General features: G+C 43.0%; 1 protein-coding gene across 2 annotated transcripts in view; it reads right to left on the bottom strand.

Moving 5' to 3' along the window:
- The window catches only part of LOC127641021 (transducin-like enhancer protein 4), a 60,113-nt gene extending 41,638 nt beyond the window's left edge, over positions 1-18,475 (bottom strand). For both annotated transcript variants that reach the window (XM_052123752.1, XM_052123753.1), the window contains exons 1-3: positions 17,872-18,475; positions 2,547-2,644; positions 85-148 (exon numbers count right to left, since the gene is read on the bottom strand). In XM_052123752.1, the coding sequence (XP_051979712.1) occupies positions 85-148; positions 2,547-2,644; positions 17,872-17,895 (186 nt within the window). In that variant the 5' untranslated portion in view covers positions 17,896-18,475. The remainder of the gene's footprint in view (positions 1-84; positions 149-2,546; positions 2,645-17,871) is intronic.
- Positions 18,476-21,513: the final 3,038 nt, after the last annotated feature.

Genomic DNA, 21,513 nt, shown 5'->3' with positions numbered 1-21,513 from the left:
AAAATACAGACGGGCTTTCATGCTATGTGAGTGTTTACTGGAGCATTCAGCGGATGTGGCAATCCGAGGGTTGATCGGACTTACCATGATGTAGTGTCTCTGCATCTCCGTCTTCTCGCTGGCCAGCTTCTCACAATCCAGTTTGAGACTGCGAAAAACACAGAAGAAACTTCACTAAGAAATTTGAGACTGCATTTGTTCATTTTTAGTGATGTACATGAACCATTAGTTACGATGTTTTGCACAAAACCATTTTATTTGCATTAGCACTTGATATTAGTTAGTCGTTAAAATGTGAGTTCTTGGCCAACGCACTGCCAAACGTGGTGGTCCGCTTGACCATGCTTAATGTGTTCCTATATTACTGTGGCTTTAACAAACCTCAAAACTCAAGGGGGCAATAGAGCAGTGTTACTGATCCATGATCAGAAATCAAATAAGCTAATTTGTGACTAACTGTGTTAACTCATTTTGTACAAAAGGACAGGCTTTCTTTCATTAAAGCACTTTCAGAAGATGCTCTGTGAAAATTCACATGCAGGATTATGATTATATCATAATCATCGGGTTTTGCAAAAAATTTGCAATCAAACTTTTATACTGATAACATAATTTGTAATAAAAAATTTTAAAATACTAGGGCCTTACTAATTATTCTTGTTAAATAATATAATAATAATACAATAAATCTTTATACTGTTTGTCATTTTTAATATGTATATTAATATAAAGAGTAAAAATATTTTAACACATGTACATTATTGTATTTATTTGTTATACATTAGTATCTTTAAACTCCAATACAAGCTGGGTAGTGTTTCTGGGCTCACTGTACCCTCATCCTACATGTTATGACCAAATATTTAAATCATCCACAGAATTATCATTTCCAAGGCATGTAGTCTCCTGAGTTCAAATAATATAACCTCAGTGAATAATTTAGTAAATCAAGAAATCTTCAGCTTAATGGCAAACTTCAGTATAAATATAAAGAGTACATTTTAAAATGTACTGTATCTGTATGTTTTGCCTCTCTATATGTTATTATGTTAATCAAGTAATGATTTGTCAAAAACTAATTTAATACATTCAGCATGAAATAGAACATTGCAGGAGTGAAGGAAGCAGTAAAATCCCAGCTTGTACGTCTTCCCCGTGGTGGATTGTGGGAAATTAACCATCAGCGAGTAAACTTGAAATGTACACTTGAAATTAAAGTGCATTGTGGGTAAGAATGAGTGAACAAAAGTAGGGAACGAGTGGCTCACTCAGAATTCAGAAACTCCTACAAAATAGAGACACTTGAAATAGTGGATAAGGGGTGGTTTCAGACACAGCGAGTGTTCCGTGACCGGAGTTGGTGCCCTACGTAGGCTGCGTACTCTGCGTTTAGATAGTGGCGGTACAGCTGTACAGAACTAATGATCTAAATTCTTTTGACACTGAAAACTGTAACTACACTGAAATACACGCAGGACTTTAAAAGCTATGAAATAGCGAAAGTAGGCATTAAAAAAACGATATCTTGCTTTGGTTTATATTTCAGCATTATGTATAATGTCCCTGTGGGGCATTTTTACGTTTTCACTGTAATAATTACTAGAATGGATTCCAAACCTCTCTTCTTATTGACAAATTCATTCAGATCTGACAAGAGCCATTAAAGATCGATAGATAGATCACCCAAAAATACAAATTATTTCATTATTTACTCACCCTCATGCCATCACAGATGTGTATGACTTTCTTTCATCCTCTGAACACAAATTAAGATTTTTAGAAGAATTTCTCAGCTCTTTTGGTCCATACAATATTCTGTCTGATATCTCCTTATTGTGTTGCATGGAAAAAAAGCAAGTCATATGGGTTTGGAACAACATGGTGGTAAATGATGACAGAATTTCCATTACATTCATTATGTCATTTGGGAAAGTAACGAGTTACTCACTACTTGAGTACTCTTTTAATTTGATATTTTCTTACTCTTACTCAAGTAATTGTACTTTTACTTGAGTACAGTTATTGCCTACTCTACCCACTTCTGCTGTAGAGTATGTTTACATCTTAAGTCTGACATCATGTTGACTTCACACTGACAATGTCATTCACTTTCATTGAGATTTTGCCATTTGAGGTGACATGAGCGGCAGAGACCATTTGCGATACAATATCATTGATGTTTAACTGTACAGCAACACGATGCAGTGATTACCAATGGGAGTGCAGAGAGTGGAGCACCCATGACCTGCCTCATGATTCATTTACATGTATTTATTTAGCAAATGCTTTTATCCAAAGCTGATACAGTCGAGTTGAAACGCCTACAAGCAAACAACAGTACAGCGACTTGCTGACCTCCAATGGTTTAATGTGAACGATCTTCCAACAGATCACACATCACATTGTTTATGTCATATTGTCTTATGCCATATATTAACATTAATTCAACACACATCCAGCCTGTTATTAGCCTGTGGGCAGAGATTCATGAATAATACAAAGCTTTTCACATGCTGAGATGAGTGAATTAACACATAATAGCTCACCTGTGGTACTGAGCCTGCAGGAACTGGAACTCCTCTTTAATGCGGTCCAGAGTCTCCAGCACTGTGAACTTAAATGACTGTCCAGGCTGCAGAGGTACCTGAGGAACCAACAGAGAGAGGGGTGGGGGGTGGGTTATTAAATCGTAAACAACCATCTCTCTGTGTTCTCTCTGTGTCTCTCTGAGTTAATTAACTTCAAAAGGTAAGATCAAAAGTGACTCATTCAGAAGAAATTGAAAAGTGCTCCTGCCGCATTATCTTTGACCTTGGCCTCACTATAAACATTACATGCCTTTTTGGAGGTGAAGAAATTAACATTTAAAAACATGTGTTGTTTTCCCAAGAGTCACCGGAGAGCTTGCTGCTTAAGAAAATGTATTTGCCTGTCCTTTCTAATTGGAACCAGAGCATAATTTTATTTTGAATAGAAATGATAACCAATTCCATGCTGAAGAGAAGGAAGTTCTCTCGCAAGAAACTAACCTTACCCTCAGCCTTTCCCTTTGATAGCCACAATATGTTCTTGCGAGAGTTTCCATTGAATGAGGGTTACCATCTAAACGTCACAGTTTCCCAGGTGGTAACCAGCCAGTAAGGAACTAAAACTAACAATCGTTCATATTACACATTTTACCATATTTAATATCCTCTTGAAATGGCGTGATGAGCGCAGTTTTCTTTCTTGCGTTTCTGTTGAAACAGTAAGTTGGGTCTGGACATATCTACAGGTTTGTATAGGCATCGCCATTAACTATTTGCCTCTTGCTATTGCAAGCCAGAAGTATTAAGGGGGAGGGGCATTTTCATTATGCAGAGAATTTTATTGGACAAAACTTTGGATATGGCCATTTGTGCAAGGTGAGTCATAAATATTTTTTGTAGTATTTTGGAAATATTTTTCCCAGAAGAGAAAGGCCTAACATTTTAAATGCGAATATTTGTTAAAAGATAATTTCGTCAATTTTTAGTAGTACACCAGAATTTAGATGGCCTTTCAGAAATTGGCTAAAAGACACAAAACTACAATTGTGATTTTATGGAGTATTTAAATACCTCTCCTTCTCATTAAGAACCAAAGTACTTTCCATAGCTATTTTTAAACACGTTTCCAATTCTGTCAGCTGCTTTCTAAAATGGCCGCCTTTGTCCTGCTCTCCTCAGGGCTTTCCGTCATCCCAAGTCCTCTCTCTGAATCACGGTGTCTGGCATGCAGCTGAAGATTGGCGGTTTCAGTAGGAGCTTAATTAGTCTACACAAGCAAAATTCAATTAAATTTCAATTAGGCTAACGGTGGAGGTCAGACACTCTGTGAGCTTTTGAGTAATTAAGCTGCAGGCGCACAGCTGACTGGATGACTTCAGTACACAACGTGTGTGTGTGTGTGTGTGTGTGTGGATGGGGAGGGGGATGTCATCATATCCCTGCTAACTCTCATTCATTCAAACGCGCATTTGTGTGTGTGTAGAGTAACTATCCTGAACACTGTGTAAACCTCACAAGACTTATTGGCGCGCAGAAGATCAGGGCATGGTTTCAACATCAACATGGCGATACGGTTTCATCATATTCAATCACAAGAAATCAAACATTAGCAAATATCTAATATTGATGTAACCTTGGAAGAATTGAATTAACTAGTAAGCTAGGGTAATGTGGGTGGGAATGTGGTTGCTAATGTGTTCTGATTGGTTTTGGGTTTGCTAGGGTGTTCTGGAGGATTGCTAGGTGGTTGATATTCTGATACCTAGATATGTCCCCAAGAAGTTTTTGCTCATTTTATAATCCACCAGGTGAAAATCATAAATCCGACTGCTTAGAAAAGTAAAAGAACACCTCTCCACAACAAGCCGCATACTTTGAGTTATCATCAAATTACACACTAAAGTTGAATACTTAAGGCTAGGGTTTTATCTGTCAGAGAAGTTTTGAATTAACAAATTGTTCAATAATTTCACATCCAAGGTTTTCCATTCAACTGAAATGCGAAGCCAACACCATCCAGTGGCCCATAAGGCTAAGGTTTTTCCGCGTGCCGTTCCATCTCGTGCATGGCCGAGTGCTCAGCCTTTCAAAGTGTAACATTTTGGCCCGTACAGATGCATTCGATGCATGCACCAACGATGTGCATACGTGGACTGTCCACGCGTACTGTGCTTATGACAGTATTTGCATCATACGGAAAACCAAAATATACTAGGGCCTTAAGATTTAAGGATTTTTTCAAATTCCTAATCCTAAATATAAACAATAATAATAGTTATGCATGTCTTAATAATAACTGATAATGTTTAATGATGGTATAAAACATCTATCGTTACATTAGTTCTGAATCAAAATATGATTCACTGATATTTATCGTGACGAACAGATGGTTATTCAGACTGTATGAAATGGAGGGGAGTCAACAAACACGCGCACAGATGCAAACGCATGTGTACATGTACAAACACGCATCCACAAACAAACACACGGACGAAACCTGTGTTACAGCGTCTGTTTAGACACTGTGTGTCAGACAGAAGGAGGGGGAATCCTGAAATCCAAAACTGATCCAGTTAATCTGGGCGAAGTGGGCGAGGCCTGGCGGAAACACAGACAGCGAGCCATGTGGGACAGCACCTAGTCAATCACAATTTAGACGAGCTGCAGCAGGCTAGCCTAGAATTACTGGAGATTATCTTCTGAGAGAGGTCATGAGGGGAGAGACAGACGAGAGAGAGAGAGAGAGAGAGAGAGAGAGAGAGGCAACCAGATCCCATAACAATGGTGAGAAATGAAATCTCTCCCAATCACCAACTCTGATCATCTATCACTGCTGGAGTTGCTATTTTGGGCACAGTGGAGGGAGTTCACTACGAATGAATCATGCAGCTGATTGCATGTACTATGTGTTATTTTACCAAAAGCAAAGATTCTCAACCTTTGTGTCACCAGAGATGCAGATACATAGAAGTTTTCTATGAACCATATGTTATTTATGGTATATTTAAAAAAACTACTTTTTACCACAATATTTGTAGAAACTATTCTAGGTGCTTCTTTTATGATTAATAATGACATAATATGAAAGCTACTACAGCCACAAAGGTGAACTCAATATAATGAGCAAGTTGATGTAAAAATGCGAATGCGCATATGTGTCACCTACTGCTGGTACAATATGCTTGCAAATATTTGTGCGAAGCAAACACCTATTAAAGTTGTATATAACAGCAGAAATGTTATGCATGCTTTAAGCAATAAGAGGGGTGTTCACACAGACATGTTCTTGCGAACAAAAAAGCTTGACGAAGCGCAACAGAATGGAGTAAAATGCAGGGGTTTTGAGACACGTTTTTCAAAAGTTAAACTGCATTTAACTTGATACAGCATCTTTAAAGCAGGTCTCTGTGATGTAACACACTGAGATGAGGCAGTCAATAATAAGTTAAATTTAATGAAAACAGTAAATAATTAGAAGAGTGTTACTCTTAAGAATGTAATTTACTGGGGCCTGGGTAGCTCAGCAAGTAAAGACACTGACTACCACACCTGGAGTCGCAAGTTCAAATCCAGGGCGTGCTGAGTGACTCCAGTAAGGCTTCCTAAGCAACCAATTGGCCCGGTTGCTAGGGTGGGTAGAGTCACGTTGGGTTAACCTCATCGTGGTCGCTATACTGTGGTTCTCGCTTTCGATGGGGCGCGTGGTAGGCTATGCGTGGATGCTGCGGAGAATAGCGTGAAGCCTCCACACACTACGTCTCCGCGGTAATGCGCTCAACAAGCCATGTGATAAGATGTGCAGAATGACGGTCTCAGACACTGTGACTACAAGACTGTACTACAAGAGTGTCACAAAGCAGTTGTAATGCGTATGCGTAGAACACGTTCATATTTGTTCGCGGGCAGAAAAGTATACTCAGTTCCGATCTGAAATGTCAAAAAATGTCAGGTGTTTTTTGCGCTGAAATATAGCACATAAAAGTGCCACAACAGTTTTGTGATTTTGGCCTACTGTTTTAAATTGATGGGAGAAAGAGATGTTGAGAAAGATGTGCTGGCAGGTTCAGAGATGCCTACGGAACTGTTTTCCGCTGGCATCCGTGCAGACAGGCTGGGGATAGAGACATACATGAAATAATCATCCACTGGTGAAATATTTAGTGCGAAAAGGCACATGAATAGATGAGGATCACCAGAGAGTTGGAAGAAGGGAAGTGTCATTGTGATCTCGAGGGGAGCTAGGCGAATGAGTGTGTATCTGTATGTTCTCACTCTCTGAAAATCCATCTCTCCTTCCTGGCCAGTTCTGCAAGGCTGATCAAAGCCTTATCTCCACATAACTACAGCTAGAATTCCCAGATTTGATAGTTGCTCAAGTTTAGCAGGTTCACCTCCCAAAAAATTTCGGTCACAAAGAGATGAGTTTTGGACTAGTGGTGGTGATTTCGTCACACCCTCATTAAACCACCTGAGAGAACATCCCTTTTTTCCGACCTTCATATCTGAGGCTTTCACCCAGTCTTAAACCCCAATGAATGCCGAGAAATCGGATGACCGCACAGAGTATCTCTGGCAGTTTTAGCATGACGGCTCCCATTGTGAGGCCAAGCAAAAGCCATCGCTGTCCAATACTGGATTAGGAAGTGTGTATTGGCAGGCAGAGAAAACAGCTTTTAGACGTTACATAGTATATCAGCAATGGTTTTGCCTGACGACAGAAAGAAAGAAAGAAAGAAAGAAAGAAAGAAAGAAAGAAAGAAAGAAAGAAAGAAAGAAAGAATCTGGATTTGTTCTTGACCTGTTTTTATACCAACAAAAAAAGAGTCACAATAAAACAGTGGGAAGATATGAAACTAGAAACCAAGAGGATTAATGTCAAAATGTAGCCAGAACGTAAGATTTATTAAAACAACAAGGCTGTAAGTAACAGAATGAGCAAAAGTGAGCACACAGCTCAAACTATCAGCTTGTTAAAGGACCATATGTGAATTCTATGGCCAGGAATTTGGCTATGATTTTCCCTTGGCACCACATAAAATTGGCCATCTCTCTCAAACATACACAATAACATAAAAGGCATGAATGAATATGGTGCAAATTCAGGATTTTGTATAAGCAGTGGTTAGAACCAATAAGACTTTATAAGTTCCATTTATTAATACACAATGTGGGTTAGGAACTTGCCATTTTATAGGGACTTTAAATGTTACGAATAGCAGCTGAACTGGTAAACCTATTAGATATGTTTTGTACAACCAATGAGATTGTTCTCCTAACTCCATCTTTGTCATTAGATCATGAGTTTAGTATTCAAATAAAACCTCCAACATTGTCTTATGATAACTTGTAATAATTCATACAATACAAAAAGGTATGACTTTTATTCCTATAGAGACCAACCAATCAACAAAGATCTTTTTATTAAATCGGTACAATACAAAATAAATTATGTTTTCCTTCTTCCGTGGTAAACAAAATATATTTTCTTATTAAAATCATGGTTTAGGGTTTGGGTAAAGGGTTTAACTTAGTAAACTTTCAGAAAAATGTATTAACAAAGTTCAGTGGTTTGTTTATTTTTCTTTATGGGAATAGAAGTTGAACATTTTCGTAGGAGCCAACTCTACAATTTCTTCCGATTTCGTACTGCTGTATTATTACGACTTGTCATGAGACCAAGTTGAAAATCTCTTTTAACACTTCCTGACACAGTTCACATAAATACCTGCCCCTACTAAAAAAAAACATAAATCCACAGGTGCTGTTAGTGAGAGCACAAACACGCCAATATCTCTCACGCAAACATGTGCTACGTGCAGTATTACACACGCAGAATATTACAGCCTCTTTTTTGTATCCGGTCTCTCTGTCTCTTGGTTATGTCAAACATATCCCCAGACCTCCAGCGGAGAAAAGGGATTACGTTTCTCACACCCTTTCCCTCTGATTAAGGACCAGCTTTACCATCCAGACACTCACTAGAACACAATCATCAGCACTGATCTGAGATCAGATGTAAAAGCAAGTTTAAATATCTGCTTTAATGGGATAGTTCAGTCAAAAATAAAAATTCTGTTATCATTTACTCTTCATGAATTAAATTCAAAAAGTCAAAAAGGTTTGAGGGTGATTATATGATGACATTTAATTTATTTTCATTTTGGGTGAACTAACCTGTTGTATCATTTAGAACTAACTAAGTGTTGGAAGTTTGCATTCTGTAACTGTTGGAAACTTAAGGTGTGGCTGCAGTGGATTATGAGCTTTCCCAGCTCGGGTTCTTTTTTTATTGTTATTGTTTTTGTCTCTAAAGCACAGAACACATTGACCCTACTCTCATTACACCCCCTCGCCCCCAATCCCCCTGCTTCAGATAACTCTAACCACAAAAATCCAGTGGAACCAATTACCAATCCTCCTGATGCTGTTTGCCTTGCAAATCAGGTGTTAACCCTTTTACTGGGCAGGTCCATGCAGAGCAGAATCATGCATATGTGTGTAAAAATGGAAAAATAAGCAAACGTGTTAAGAAGGGGTCATTACATTATAGTTACCATTTGATACTGATAGTCTCCATCTGATTGCACTGGATGGTGTTGGATTTGCATTTCAATTGAATGAAAAACCTTAGATGTCAAATGATCTAACGAATCATTTATTAAAATCTTCTCTAACTAGCTATGTTTCCATCCAAGGTGTGAATTCAGAGCGAATAATCAGAATATCACAAGAACAAAGTGCATATAAAGCCGTGTTTCCATCCCGTTTTTTCAAAAGAACAAAACTTGTCACATCCGTGGAAATGTGACTTTTTTTAATCAAATACTTACGTATTATAGCACCCAGAAAAATACTGTAAAGAACTTTGTCTCATATCTGGGAGCAACAGCGCGTTACACAGTTTGGGAGCGCAATGCGTGTGCGTTTCTCTGTCCTTATGGCTTTACCGTGTGGGTCAATTTGACATTTTTCAAAAGTGTCAATAAACCTTCTCTGCGGCACAGTTCAAGCTTGTACTCGATTTATTTATTTGTGCAAACTCTTTACAGGCTTTGGATTTTCAGGACATTGATATGTTAGAATGACCAGAGCAACATTTCATAAGCGTTTTCTGAGAGTCCTCTGGTTAGTCCAGTTATGAACGATAAATTCAGTCACATGACTTTTTTGATGTGCATCTTCAATTCCTAATAAAATCAATAGGAGTTTATTTGGTAAATGTGTTTCCATTACAGTTTATGCACATTTCTTTTTCTATAATAATTTTTCTAAATGTATCCACCTCAAGTGAGCGTATACATTTTTGATGCGCATTTTGGAGATTTTATTTGCATCTTAGTGTTTCCATCCAGCAGTTTTTATGCAATATCCCAAAATGTGTATAAAAATACATGGATGGAAACCCAGTTAATGATACGACACTGACTGATCTCTTGGTTTGTACATAAAGGGTAACAAGATTAAAAAACAGATTTTTACATTTTCTGAAGAAATGGTGCATGGTGCAAAGGGGGGCATGCCCACGCAAAACTCCATGGGTTTTGTAAAAGATTGCAGGCCGTTGCTATGCAGTTGCTAGGGTGTTCTGAGTGGTTTTTAGAATCTTGCTGTGGAGTTGCTAGGGTCGTTACTGACTGGCCCACTTCCAAGTCTCTATGATTTTCTTGTTCCTAAATTTGTCGCCCTTTTTATCATCTGCCAGGTTTCGCTAACCCTAACCCTTCCTGGCAAAATTCTTTAGTCCGATCACTTATAAAAGTGACAGCACAGAACACCTATTTCAACAAGCCACATGAATGAGGTACATCTTTAATGTCTGTAGTAAAACCATGCCGGACTAAAGTTTCAAACTTAGGGTTAGCAATATTAAACTAGCAAAAGTAAAAGTGACGCTTCCCTTGTTTAAAACCGTTTGTTCTCTTTCGAGAGGTTCTCTCGTATTGCGTAAGCTAGCTTACGATACGGAAAAGATTCATCTTTTCTGAGATATTGAAGCCAAAAAATTATCCTTAATTTTTGTATCCATTGTCAACGCAGTGCGGCAGCTGCAGACCTTGAGCGGGCTAGCTAGCGAGCTATAGACGAGCTTGGGCGAACTCTCATCCAATGAGAGGCGTCCGCGCGCTCACTGCATCAAAGCCCGCCAAAATGGGTGTGACTAGAGTGCATATAAGCGTAGTTCGTAGGCTGGAGCCCTGATTTTCATCTCTTCAGCGAAGCTCTTCGCATCGCTGACCTGGAAGCCGCGTCGCTGTTCGATGGGCATCAAGCAAGCGTGGACAGCGCTAGAAGAAACCGGCCGTCTCAGCCACCTTCAGCCATCCTGCGAGCTACGCCATCCGACGACGTATCCTTTTTATTCAGCAAGCTAGTTCTTACGAACTATTCACAAAAGAGTACGAGCGTCTTTTTCAAGATGCCTCGTTCCACTTGCGCCTCATGTCGCGCCCTTCTCAGCACCGGAGACCGCCACATCATCTGCGCTCTCTGCCTGGGACTGGGACACGCAGAGCTCGCCCTCACTGAGGGCGGATGCGATTTCTGTGAGGAGCTACCGATGTCGACCCTGCGGGCTCGACTTGAAGCGCTCAAAGCAGAAGCCGCCACGCCGCCTTACATTCCGCCGCACAGAAAGAAGCGCCGGAAACTGTGGTTGAAGCGACTGCCTCGCCGGAGCCTCTCCCTCGAGCATCGTTTTCACCCTCCCCGCCCCCCCCGGGACACGCAGTTGCCGCCGAGCGGCCGCACTGCTGCCATCTCGGATGACGAGGCGGAGGATAAGGGCTGCTGTTCCATCATGGCTTCGGACAGCGAGGAGTGGTCAGGCTCCCAAGCCTCCTCCTCGGCCCAGGAATCCAGCAGGACCCGCGCCGCAGTCGAAGGGGAGTTAACACGCCTCCTCACACAGGCCGTCGACCGCCTCGGGCTCGAGTGGTCACCGCCCCGAGCAGGCACCCAACAGACTCGACGGCTGCTTTCTTCAAAGCCATCGCCGCTCTACACCCGCGGCCCGGGCCGCTCCCTTCCTGCCGGAACTACACACGGAGCTTGCAAAGTCGTGGAACGCTCCTTTTTCGGCCAGGTCCCGTTCCCACGTCTCCACCTCTCTTGCGTCGGTGGACGGCGCCACCGAGAGAGGCTACTCCTCCATCCCCCCGGTCGAGGACTCGGTAGCAGCACACCTTTGCCCGCCGTCCACGAGATGGCGGTCTAAGCCTGTGCTCCCGTCTAAGGCCTGCAGAGCGACTTCCGCCTATGTTGGCCGCGCCTATTCCGCCGCCGGCCAAGCCGCATCTGCTCTGCACTCCATGGCCGTTTTACAGATCCTACAAGCGGACCTTCTTCGGGAGTGGGATGAGAAAGGCAGGCACCCAGAGGCTGTTACTGATCTACGAAGCACGACAGACCAAGCCCTTCGCGCTACCAAAGCTGCAGCTCAAGCTCTAGGGAAGTGCATGGCCTCGCTGACTGTGACCGAGAGACACCTGTGGCTAACGCTAGCCGACATGACAGAAGCAGAGCGCTCCACGTTCCTCAACGCACCGCTCTCTCCGACCGGTCTCTTCGGCTCCGCGGTGAGTGGCATTGTTGACCTCTTCTCAGAAGTCCAGAAAGCCACTCAAGCCATGAACCTCTTCCTGCCACGTCGCGCTAGCTCCTCTGCAGGCCGCTCAGGTGATCAGCCTCCTGCACGAGCCTCTTCACAGCGCCCAGCTCAACAAACTCAGACTTCTCAGCGTCGACAGGGCGGCCGCCCTCGATCGCGCTCAGACAGCCGCAGCAGACCGCTGCCCCCCGCGGGCCTCGATTTAAGGTAACGCTGAAACCAGAGCAACCGAAGTCTTCCTAACTTTGTTGAACAAACGACGGCTCAGTCCCGCCGCGGCCGGACCACCGTCAAAGCTTTGCCCCCTGTCAGTCCCCTTCTCTCAGGCTACTACAGTGGTGAATTTAGCAGCCAACAAGCCAGTGACACTGCCCGCTTGCCTGCACTCAAACGCCGTTTTTACGGCGACCCAAATAAATCTTGTAAAGTGCAAACATGTCTTATGTGTAGAACATGTGCCCACAACCCAGTGTTCACCCCTACACACAAGCATAACACATTCCGTGCCCCTATCAGAGCACGCTCGCATAAAGCGGTTACGAACCGCTCGAGCGCCAGAGTCAATGAAGGCGCCCACGAATGCGTGCGCGCGCCCATTCTCTGGCCGCTCTGTCACACGACCAGCCCTATGTGTAGAAAATGTGCCCACAATCCAGAGTTCACCTCTACACACAAGCACTACATGTCTCGTGTCCCCACCAGAGCACGCTCACATAAAGCGGTTACGAACCGCTCGAGTGTTAGAGTCAATAAATGCGCCCACGAATACGTCGCGTGCGCCCATTCTCTGCCCGCTCTGTTACACGGCCAGCAAACATTCCTCTGTGTGTAAGTCCCGTGTCCATGACTATGCTTGCGCATCAAGTAACAGATGTGACTCTTTCCCCATTCATTCCAATCGGGAAGTCACTCACAAAACAGCCTGTTCATGCTGTCTGCGAGCAATCATGCATAAACACACTAAACGCGCTCACACATTTTCTTCAGCGCTCTGTGTGCGGCAATCAGAGCGAATTGGCCATTCACCCTCTAGCGTTACGCTTCAAAGCGTGGGAAGCTATTCCAGGGATATTCAAGTGGGTGTTAAGCACAATACAACAGGGCTATTTGCTACAGTTCGATCGCTGCCCTCCTCGCTTCAGAGCGCGGCTCGAATCCACTGTGAACACGGAAGCAGCGTGCATGCTTCGTTCAGAAATAGCAAGCCTTCTGTGCAAAAGGGCCATAGAGAAAGTGCCACCCTCTCTGAGCGAGTCGGGGCTTTACAGCCGTTATTTTCTTGTTCCCAAGAAAGACGGCGGCCTCAGACCCATATTAGATCTCAGGGTTTTGAACAAGGTGCTTGCAAAAAGACCATTCAAAATGCTTACAATCGGGAAACTCCTCGCGCATGTGCGCCAGGGGGACTGGTTTATTTCTCTCGATCTGAAAGATGCATACTTTCAGATTCAGGTAAATCCCCATCACAGGCCATTCTTGAGATTCGCCTCGACGGCCAGGTTTATCAATACACCGTCCTCCCGTTCGGCCTGTCCTTAGCACCCCGTACTTTCACGAAGTGCATGGATGCGGCGCTCGCACCCCTGCGGAGTCAGGGTTTGCGAATTTTTAACTATTTGGACGACTGGCTGATTATGGCACAGTCACATATGGAGCTTCTGTCTCACAGAGCAGTTCTCCTCAGCCATCTGAACAGTTTGGGTCTTGCAGTCAATTGGACCAAGAGCTCACTACAGCCCAGTCAGACAATTTCCTTCCTTGGAATAGAACTAGACTCTGTGGCAATGACGGCTCGCTTATCTACACAGCGCGCGCGCCGTGTTCAGCAACTAGCCGCATCTTTTCAGATGAACAGCCTCACGCCTCTGAAGAAATTCCAGAGAGTGCTAGGTTACATGGCCTCAGCCGCAGCAGTACTTCAGCTGGGTTTACTGCACATGCGCCCGCTTCAGCATTGGCTAAACACCCGCGCATCTCGCCGGGCTTGGGCCACAGGCCGCCAGCCCATCAAGGTGACTCAGACCTGTATATCAGCTCTGCAGCCCTGGACAGTGGCCGAATGGTATCAGCGGGGAGTGACAATGGGAGCTGTATCTCGCCGAAAAGTCATCTCGACAGACGCGTCCAACACGGGTTGGGGTGCGGTCTGCGAGGGCTCTCCGGTTTTCGGCCTATGGTCAGTTCAGGAAAAGCTCCTTCACATAAATTGTCTGGAAATGATAGCGGTCGAGTACGCGCTGTGCGCTTTCTCCGGTCATTCAGGGTCACCACGTCCTGGTCCGTTCGGACAACAGATCTGTGGTATCCTACCTAAACCGTCAGGGCGGTGTCAGATCCAGGAACCTCTTCCATCTGACAAAACGCATACTGAGTTGGTCCCAGTGCCACCTGTGCTCGCTGAGGGCGACGCACGTGCCAGGCCACCTGGACGACGGCCCGGACAGACTGTCCAGAGACAATATTCCCCCAGGGGAATGGTCCCTGCACGCTCAAACAGTCCAGACGTTATGGCACCTATTCGGCAGAGCAGAGATAGACCTCTTTGCGTCCAAAGAGAACTCTCACTGCCCAATATTTTTCTCGAAAAGCGAGGACGCGCTGGCCCAGGACTGGCCCAGACGCCCGCTTTACGCCTTCCCTCCCGTCTCGCTATTGCCACAGGTAATGCAGAGGATCAGGGAAACGCGTCACTCGGTACTCCTCATAGCCCCGCATTGGGAGAATCAGACATGGTTCCCGGAGTTTACGCAGCTGTCACTGACAGCGCCGTGGCCCATCCCAGTGAGAGCAGATCTCCTCTCTCAAGCTCGCGGCACAATCTGGCATCCCCACCCAGAGCGCTGGGCGCTGCATGCGTGGGTGATCAACGACTACCCGTCGCTCTGCCAGAAGGAGTAATAAACACCATCATACACGCTAGAGCCCCTTCCACGAGAAGACTCTATGCGTCAAAATGGTCTGTGTTCTCAAAATGGTGCACCGACAGAGACCTGGACCCGCGGACATGACTCGTATTTCTACAAGAGCTGCCGGATAAGGGCAGATCCCCATCCACGCTCAAAGTGTATGTGGCGGCCGTTGCGGCGTTCGCTGAACCCCTGCACGGCCAGTCATGGGGTAAAAACGAGCTGGTCATCCGCTTCCTCAGGGGAGCTAGAAGGATGAACCCCCCGCGCCCCCATCGGTTCCTATCTGGGATCTTTCTATAGTTCTCGAAACTATGAAAGCCCCCTCTTTCGAACCACTTCAATCCGTGGATTTGAAATACCTTTCACTCAAAACCGTTTTTCTGACTGCCCTGTCATCAGTCAAACGTGTGGGAGACCTTCACGCGCTGTCTGTCAGCGCTGCGTGTCTTGAGTTTGGACCAAGTGACTCCAAGGTCATTTTAAAGCCTAGACACGGCTATGTTCCCAAGGTGATCGGTACTCCTTTCAGAGCACAGGTCATTTCCCTATCGGCGCTGCCAGCATCCGATAGCTGAACGCGATGCCAATCTCCTTTGCCCGGTCAGAGCACTGAGATTGTATACTGCGCGCTCCGCCGCTTTCAGACGCTCTGAGCAGCTTTTCGTTTCGTTCGAGGGCGCACCAAAGGTCTCGCCGCCTCGAAACAGACACTATCTAGATGGATAGTGGACGCTATTGCTGCTGCATACGCGTCAAAAGACCTGCCATGCCCGTTGGGCATTAGGGCTCACTCCACTAGAGGCATGGCATCCTCGTGGGCATGGTCCAGCGGGATTTCCATTCACGACATATGTGTGGCAGCGGGATGGACTTCCCCTCCACCTTTGTCAGATTTTACAATATGGAAGTGCCCGCTCTGCAGGCAAAACTACTAGCGGCTTAATACGCTACAGCTCCCCTGGTGAGCTGCACTGATGGGACACATTCCACACAGACCGGCACCGCCGCTCTGTCGTTCCCTTCCCACTATGTGCTTATGTATTACACAATCAATGACCCGCATTCTTGCCGGCCAAATATTATTTCCCCACTCATAAGGGCTCCCCGGGTCCCCCTTAATTCCCTGGGGCTCATAAAGTGGATGCTTGGCGCGCACGGCGTTGACAATGGGTTCCGTAGCGTAAGCTAGCTTACGCAATACTGAGAAGCTCTCGTAAGAGAACGTATCGGTTACCTAACGTAACCTTGGTTCTCTCTAGATGAGGGAACGAGTATTGCGTAGCCGGCCGTGCTTCAGCGCCACGAGCGACTTTTCGCTTCAGTCAATGAAAACCAGGGTTCCAGCCTACGAACTACGCTTATATGCACTCTAGTCACGTCCATTTTGGCGGGCTTTGAAGCAGTGAGCGCGCGGACGCCTCTCATTGGATGAGAGTTCGCCCAAGCTCATCTATAGGCTGCAGCAGTTGCCGCAGAGCAACCTATGAGCTCGCTAGCTAGCCCGCTCAAGGTCTGCAGCTGCCGCACTGCGTTGACAATGGATACAAAAATTAAGGATAATTTTTTGGCTTCAATATCTCAGAAAAGATGAATCTTTCCCGTAGCGTAAGCTAGCTTACGCAATACTCGTTCCCTCATCTAGAGAGAACCGAGGTTATGTTAGGTAACCGATACGTTTCCTGGGAACAGAAATTTCTATGTCTAAACAAGAAATGGTGAAAACCCAAAAACCTATGTTTATGCTTAGTAAAACACAGTAGCACTCATAGACCATTTTCACACCTTTTGCTCTTGCTGATCATATTTCACAGGTCATTTTGTTTGGTAGTTTGTTCAGTTTATCATTATGAGATGCATTACCTCTCTCAGACTGGGAACTCAGGACATTTTTGCATATCCCAGATACGTAAAAGATAGGTTCACCTCTCTCTGATAGCATCTGTGGCATGGTATTGATTGTCATAAAAAACTATTTTAAATCAACAGCTAGATATTACTAAATGGACAGTTCTATGACAGTTACACACTTACAACAGAAGTCTATGGGGCAAGCAGTTGCCCCACTGCCATCCATTGCAAGTGCATTTCTGTATATAGATTCTTTGCTTGTTTTTACAAACTGAGGAACAAGTTGAAATTATTTTCTGTGGTATTTGTTGTCCATTGAGCTAAATTTGTTTAAATCCCGAATATTTCTTTACGAGAAGGGCATATTGAAACATTATCACTATTTATCATATAAACAGATATATACAGGAGTAGTGGTTCTGACTTAAACTACACACACTAAAACAGTTTCAAGGGACCTTTCAGTCATTTATAAAGACATTTCATGGTTTGTGCTCTTATTTATGACAGGTTTAGACAGATATGCTGAACCATATTTAAAACAGGCTGCAATCTGGATGGACTGTTTGGATTCTAGAGGCGCTTGAATCAATTCACTGGCCTATTTGCCCAAGACAGATAACAAATAAAGTTTCCACAGTCAACCCTAGTATCCAACCTAACCCACATACATCTAACCCACTCAAAATCTGCCCAAACACACTACGCGGTGTGACATTTATTAGAAGGGGTGTTAAAAAATTTTTATTACACAAACTAACACACACACACACACACACACACACACACACACACACAGAGTGACTGATGCCTCCCACACAACTTTCTATCAAATGGCCCTTGAGAGCACCTGGGTGCAGCTGACAGTGTGTGTGTGAAAGTCTACATAAAGATCTCGATTACATCCAATTGCTTAATCTGTCTCATTTGTCTTCTACCAGCAAGAACGAAGGAGAACAAGAGAGTGCAGAATACTTACCGGGTGTCTACCCTGTGGGTACATGGTCACAGGAGAGAGGCTTTTGGTCTGATGGCCAACTCGCTCCCTTGACCCTCCGCACCCTTTTGTACTCCCTCCACCTGGGATAGAGCCCCAGATCGAGCTTCTCTGCTGGGAATCTGGCTATGTCTTTTCCGATCCCGGATACCACAAGGCTGTCAGTGCATCCAATGAGGGGTACTCATAAAACAGATCCCCTTACTTACACTTGGACAGGATTTCTGAAGTCCCACTCTTGATGTCCTTTTAGTGTCTGTCTCTCCCTGAATGACAGCTCATGAGACCAGGTAATTCTGAAGAACCACATCCAACTGTCCCCCTTCTTGTCCTTCTGCAAATGTCCCCAACAAGCTACAAAAACAAACACGTACCTCCATCCGAATGTACTACAGTCCAAACCTTGTTCCTCTTGTAACACTACCTTGAAACTAACAGTCCTTCTTTGCTGTTGTCTAAAAGACAAGGGAAAAGGAGGAACAAGCTTTGCTTTTAATTTAAATCTAGAAAGGACAAAAAACACACAGGAAAGCAGGAAAGAACAGCAGGTCACTGGAAGATCCAGCAGGCTTTTCAGCAGCGAGCCCTAGACTGTAATATATTGTGCCTGTTGGCTTCAACACAAACATGACAGCCTGCTCAGGCTGCAATTAAGGTGGACTGAGCGAGATAGATAAGGATACATGGAGGGAGAAATAGAGCTATTCAGTCAGACAGAAATAGATACCTACAGTACATACATGAACAAGTAATCATACATAATTCCTTGTTGTTGTTGCTTTGAACTAGTGGTCGACCGATATATCGGCCGATATTAATATTTTTAATTATCAGCATCGGACAATACATTTTCCTGTTTGGCCGATTTGTTTCTTGAGGGCGCTGAGAATCACAGCCACAGTCCGTTTTGTTGTTACGTGCCATCATGTTACTACAATAATTGTGTGCAACACAGTCTCATTTAAACGGGCCGCATATCAGAGGACAGATGCGTTTGAGCTCATAATTTTAAAGTGCTTGTCTGTTTCATTCTCCCCCTTCATCAGTTCCCTGTAACTTTTAACTGTCTTGTCTAATGATAAAAAGGCAAATATCAATAAAACTAATATAATATACTGTCTACAAATATGTGCATTTCTCATTTAAACAGATGTAATAAACCAACCTCACAAAACTTGAGCAGATCCAGCATCCTTTGGGGCGCTCACATATCTTCCTCTGAAGAACGTATTCTAACAGCCTCTCCTCAACAGTTTCCTGTAAATCTTAACTTTCTTTTCTAATTATAAAAGGCAAATATTAATAAAAATTATATTATATACCAGCTGCAAATATTCATATATCTCATTTAAACAGATGTAATTCACGTACCTCACGAAAATTCTTCATTTGATTCCTGTCAAGCACTTTTCTAATATCTTCCTCTTCATTCTATCAGCCAGAATCAAAACTTCAAGATCAGGATCAAAAGTTCCTCTCATTCACAAATCATGACGGTCACTCCATTACAAACCAAGCAGGCGATCCAGGCCATTTAAACTGTCAGTAGATTGCTGCTGCTCGCGCTGTATCCGCACGAGCATGTGAGTGCAACTTCAAAGCAAAAGTGATTCACGTGCACTATAAGTAAATGTCATATTCACTATGCACTTTATGTGCAATTGGTATGATTCAGTATTTTTTTAGAAAATGTGATTGTTAATGCGCACATGCCATCCATGGTTGCTGCACTACAGTGTGTGCTGTTATTTCCTTCTCCCTAATATATTAACAATTTCTTCATGTTCAAATAAATTACAAACATTTGATGACTAAACAGAAATCAGAAAAAACTACTATCTACCATTTAAAATACAATATTATTTTATATTATTATTATAAGTTAAAAACAACTTATCTAAGCTCTAAGGATATCGGCATCTGCCATTAAAAAACCCATATCGGTAGATCATTTCTTTGAAGTCTATAGATCCATATAATTCAAAAGATAGACCCAGAGAAGGGTAACATACATAATGGTAAATGTAATAGAAATTACATTTGGTTATGTAAATTAGGTTTATACACGAACTAGAGCTGTCGAAATTAACACATTAATGCATGCAATTAATAAAAAATACGTAAAGGAATATTCCGGGTTCAATACAAATTAAGCTCAATCGACAATGTTGATTACCACAAAAAAATTTTTTACTCATCCCTCATTTCTTAAAAAAAAAAATCTGGGTTACAGTGAGGCACTTACAATGGAAGAGAATTTGGGCCAATCTGTAAACGTTAAAATACTCACTTTTCCAAAGTTTAGCCACAAAATGTAAACAATGTGTTAACATGTTTTAGTGTGATAAAATCGCTTGCTAAACTTCTCTGTGTAAAGTTATATCCAATTTTACAACTTTGTTGCCATGATAACGTTACATCATAAACACTAAAACCTTAAAACGACCTTAAAAATGGTGATTTAAACAACTTAACAGCACAAATAATGTATGAGTTTCAACAGACAAATTAATTATAAGCTTCACATTTCTGCATTTAAACAGAGATTCTGTGTGTTTTTGTCAACAATGAGCAAGTGATGTAGAAATGACCTTTTACAAAACAAACCCAGATGGGACTTGGGACAATAATAAAGTACTTTGATTCCTTTGTAAGGTGGAATTTAATTACCACAGAAACAAGTCAAGTCTTTATTATAACCTAGAAGTTAAACACACGATACAATGACCATGTTCGAAATGGCATACCACCATACTACTCTTACTACTTCTGCCATATATGGCAGAAGAAGTAAGAGTAGGATGGGTAGCATGCCATTCTGCTCGGACGTTCTCTGCAGCATTTTTCATGTTGTGCGCTGACACCCTGACGCGATCATGTAAATGCAGCTTCACGATTGCTGTAGCAAAGTGGATTGCCACAGCCTACCAGCCTAATGTGGAGGGTGAGTGTTTAAGAGATTAAATGTTCATTGCAATGAATTTTCAAGCTATGGGTACACTTTTTCAATTAGTCAAGCTCCCACTTATATTTTGGGAAATGTTTAATGTTATTAAAGTGCATTTCCATCGTTATACTGTGGTAAGCTTTGTTTGGATATTATTACATATTGGGGTTTTTTCCTAAGAAGGAACAGAAATCTGTGATTAATCATGACTAACCAATGAAAAATCATGCGATTAATGCTGCCTTCATGTGCTGTTGGAATTATCCTACTTCCCACTTCTGAAGTGGTAATTATGAGTAGGTCACGTTCAAGTGCTTTGTTGTTGGAAAGAACAAGAAACATGGAAGTCTCCAGGTCCTATTGATCTGTGAAGGTCATAGATTTCAAAGGTCATACATTTCAATATGATTTCTTATCAAATTCTTCCAAAACAAAATGATCTGAGCTATGCTAGTTACGTTCGTTTTATAGATCTATACTCTTACCATATGTCAACGAACATCTTATATGTTTCCATTTTTATTTATCCAAAGAAATTTTAGGGGAAACATCTGAGATCTTCAATAAGCATCCTGAGCTTCGGAAAAGCATCCTCTAAGCAATTAATTTTTCCTCTGGGGAGAAGAAAATTAGAAAACAACAGATATTGTATAGAAAAGCAAGATAGAGAGAGAGAG

The sequence above is a fragment of the Xyrauchen texanus genome, chromosome 50, assembly GCF_025860055.1.
Source record: "Xyrauchen texanus isolate HMW12.3.18 chromosome 50, RBS_HiC_50CHRs, whole genome shotgun sequence".
NCBI lineage: Eukaryota > Metazoa > Chordata > Actinopteri > Cypriniformes > Catostomidae > Xyrauchen > Xyrauchen texanus.
The sequence above is the reverse complement of the archived record's forward strand: the minus strand, read 5'-3'. Positions and strand labels throughout refer to the sequence as shown.